Consider the following 3,171-nt stretch of genomic DNA (forward strand, 5'->3'; position numbering starts at 1 on the left):
TGAGGAGGAGGGGGTCCCTGAGGATGAAGGAGGAGTCCCTTTAGCCCTCAGGAGCCTGGCCCTTGACTCAAGTCTCAGGGCCCAGGTCAGACCTCCAGGCACAGCTGAGAAGCCACCATTGATTCTCGCCTATAAGTCTGGAGTCTCCTCAGCCCTTTGGTGCAAACCCAGAGCTCACAGCCTTGTGTTTCCTCCATAAAATGGGGGCAGTAACAGGGTGCAGGGAGGTGAACCAGGCTGTCTGGCTTTTCTGAAACCTGGCCAGATGATAGGGCACACAGTTCTGGCCCTCAAGTTTGTGTTCATCTTAGAAGCACACCTGGGTTTTCCTTCAGAGAGGGATGCTATGCTTGTGGGTATCATGGCTCTTCCATTGAAGGCCCCTCCTCCCATATTAGTCCTTTCCTCTGGAAAGCAAGGGTCAGAGAGGAAAGATGCTGTTGTGGAAAGAATCCTGGACCTGAAGTGTTGAAGTCCCAGTCTCAGCTGGATTTTCTCAGGCATGAAATATGGGCATGGGTGGACCTATGATATGTTGTGGATGGGAGTGGGATGGTCTGGGTACCCCTTAAGGAGGCCTCTTTCAGCATGGCTGTTCTGTACATCTTGGAGTGCTGTTTTTTATTCCTATTTGAGACTTGTCAAAAAAGGAGAAAATGATCATCACAAGAACAGCAGGAATGAGCACACATCAAGTCAGGAATGTTTTACAATCAGCTTTATTCTGCATTTTACCTTCACCAGGGAGAAGAAGGCAAAGAATCTGGAGGACAGCAGCCTGCACCACACAGTCACAAATCCATCTCTAAAGAGTGTACAAGGCAGAAATTAAGGGCCTAAAGCAGGTCAACAATGAGGCACAAAGATCAATCACCAGGACCCCAAACATCTAATCACATCTTTCCTTATTTGCTATTTGGAATCAACCATTTACATTTCATTTAGTTTCATTTTTTAAAACAAAGCCAACATTTCAACATCTAATCACTTTCTGTCATTGTTTTGGGATACAGATACAAAATTATCCCGTTTTTTAGTTTTGCAACACCACCAACTTCTTCTCCTCACTTCTGGTGGTGGTGGTGGTGATTGGTGCAAAGTCCATCAAAATTCAGTTTGTTTTGAGACTCAAGTGAGAGGTTGACATTCTGAAAGATGAATGGAGGCATCCTTGGCTGTTACACACCCAGGGTAGGGTGAATTTTTGCCCCAAGGGAGCTGAGCTGGGCTTCTGTGGTCTTCCTTGATAACCACACCATTCCGACAGCTAAGACCTTCTAATAGATTGTTGACAACCATATGTATTCACAGAGGTTGAGGAAATACGGAGAGAACTGTCTTCAGAGACACAGACCAAGTCCTGAGGAAGCCAGGAGGCGATAGCAGGGTGCACACAGAGGTACCCATAAGAAAAGGTCACCATGATGTGGGCTGGGGTTGGGACCATCTTCTGGACCCCCACATAGCCTTATGAGCACCTACTTCCCCTTGCCAGGGGGTAAGCACTTCTCCTGGATTTTCTGTGGGCAAACCTCCACACATTTTGTCTGAGATAACTCCTGGCAGGGCTCCGTGCACTGAGATGGACATTGGTCTGGACACAGAGGGAGACATGGGTCTTGGCTTTGTTGTGGGCAGTTGTCTTGGCTTAATGCCTGACACTGAGGGACACACACCTCTTGAACTTTCGTTGGGCACTTCTCTTGGCAGGGGTCCTGGCATGGGGGGAGGCACACCTCCTCAGCCTTTGCCTGGCACTGCTCTTGGGTCTTTTGAAGACATGGAGGAGGCACACATGGCTGTTTGCACTGCTGCTCATTGAAGGACATCCTAGGATGATTGGCAGGACCTGAAACAAACATAAGCTTTGAAAATATATACATTAACCATAAAAGGCTGAAAATGAAGGTCTGAGAGAGGGGAATGGGGAATAAATGGTTATTAACCCTAAGAATTCATTTCTCTGCTGGTTTTTATTCCTTTCTCTTTCTATCCCTTCTTCAGCTCTTTCTGACGCCCATCTCCTGGTTGAGGATATTCTCACAGCTTTTGTCAATATCTATAGCCCCCAACCCTCAAACTCCAGTCCCCCTATAGATCTTTTCTTTCTATTCTATTTGACTAATCCTTTTGAAATTGAGTTGCAAGGAACTAGGTCGAATACATAGAATGGTGTGAGAAGCGTGAGAAATGGTGTGGTGTGTGCATCCTCAGTTGTGTCTGACTCTTTGTGACCCCCATGGACTGTAGCCCACCAGGATCCTCTGTCCATAGGATTCTCCAGGCAAAAAATACTGGAGTGGGTTGCCATTGCATCCTCCAGTGGATCTTCCCCACCCAGGGACTGAACCCATGATTCCTGCATCTCCTACATTGGCAGGCAGACTCTTCAATTAGCCACCTGGGAAGCCCTAAGAAGTGGCAAATCACTTCAAAAAATCAATAGAAAGTACAGTCCAGTGGAGGAAGAGAATAGTAGTCTCCCAGAGACAGAACTGAAAGTGAGAGAGAGGGCACAGATGTCCCCACTTACCTGATCTTCTAGAAGCTTCTACAAAGGATGTGGATGGAGGAGCCCAGGCTGGTAGGACTTTTATACAGTGCTTGGTCCAGCCTCCTGCAAGACTGACTGGCCACGTGGGCTGAGGTCTTAATTGTGGAGTCACCATAACGAGCTTCGTCTGAAATTGCCCATGGTTTGAGTCATTGCTTGGGATGCCTGTTAATCAGCCTCTCTTTTGGCCTCTGGGTCCTCACCATACCTCAGCAGGGAGGGGCTCCCATCAGATCTCTCTCATTAGAGGCAGCCGCAAAAGAATGTTCATAAAACGTTATCTCAGCCTCAGAACTAGGACTGGGTCCCTTGTCTGCCCAAACTGGTTCAGGATGTGGTGAGATAAGATCCGCCTTGCTCATCTCATCTTCAGCCATGTAAAAATGTATGCCTAAAGTCTGAAGTCTGTCTGGGTCAAGGGACATATGGACCCTTTCAGTCCTTTCTACTAGATCCTTCTTCAAAGTCACACTCCTTTGGACACGAGGAAGATAGGGCCCAAATTGACAGACAACCTACGGCCTCCTGCAGAGAGTGATTTTTTGAAAGGAGATCTGGAGGGAAATTGGAGTCATTTGTCACTCGGGTTGTAAAGTAGGGTGGAGGGGAAGAAAAAG

At 47.4% G+C, this 3,171-nt stretch overlaps 1 protein-coding gene across 1 annotated transcript; it reads right to left on the reverse strand.

Annotated features, from left to right (window-relative positions):
• Positions 1–703: 703 nt before the first annotated feature.
• On the reverse strand, positions 704–2,612 carry PRR9 (proline rich 9). The gene is made up of 2 exons (XM_002686024.6): positions 2,534–2,612; positions 704–1,849 (listed from the first exon to the last, which is right to left on the reverse strand). The coding sequence occupies exon 2, from the start codon at positions 1,827–1,829 to the stop codon at positions 1,479–1,481; it is 351 nt and encodes a 116-aa protein (XP_002686070.2). The 5' UTR covers positions 1,830–1,849; positions 2,534–2,612; the 3' UTR covers positions 704–1,478.
• Between the last annotated feature and the right edge of the window lie 559 nt (positions 2,613–3,171).

This window comes from Bos taurus, chromosome 3 (genome assembly GCF_002263795.3).
Source record: "Bos taurus isolate L1 Dominette 01449 registration number 42190680 breed Hereford chromosome 3, ARS-UCD2.0, whole genome shotgun sequence".
Lineage (NCBI taxonomy): Eukaryota > Metazoa > Chordata > Mammalia > Artiodactyla > Bovidae > Bos > Bos taurus.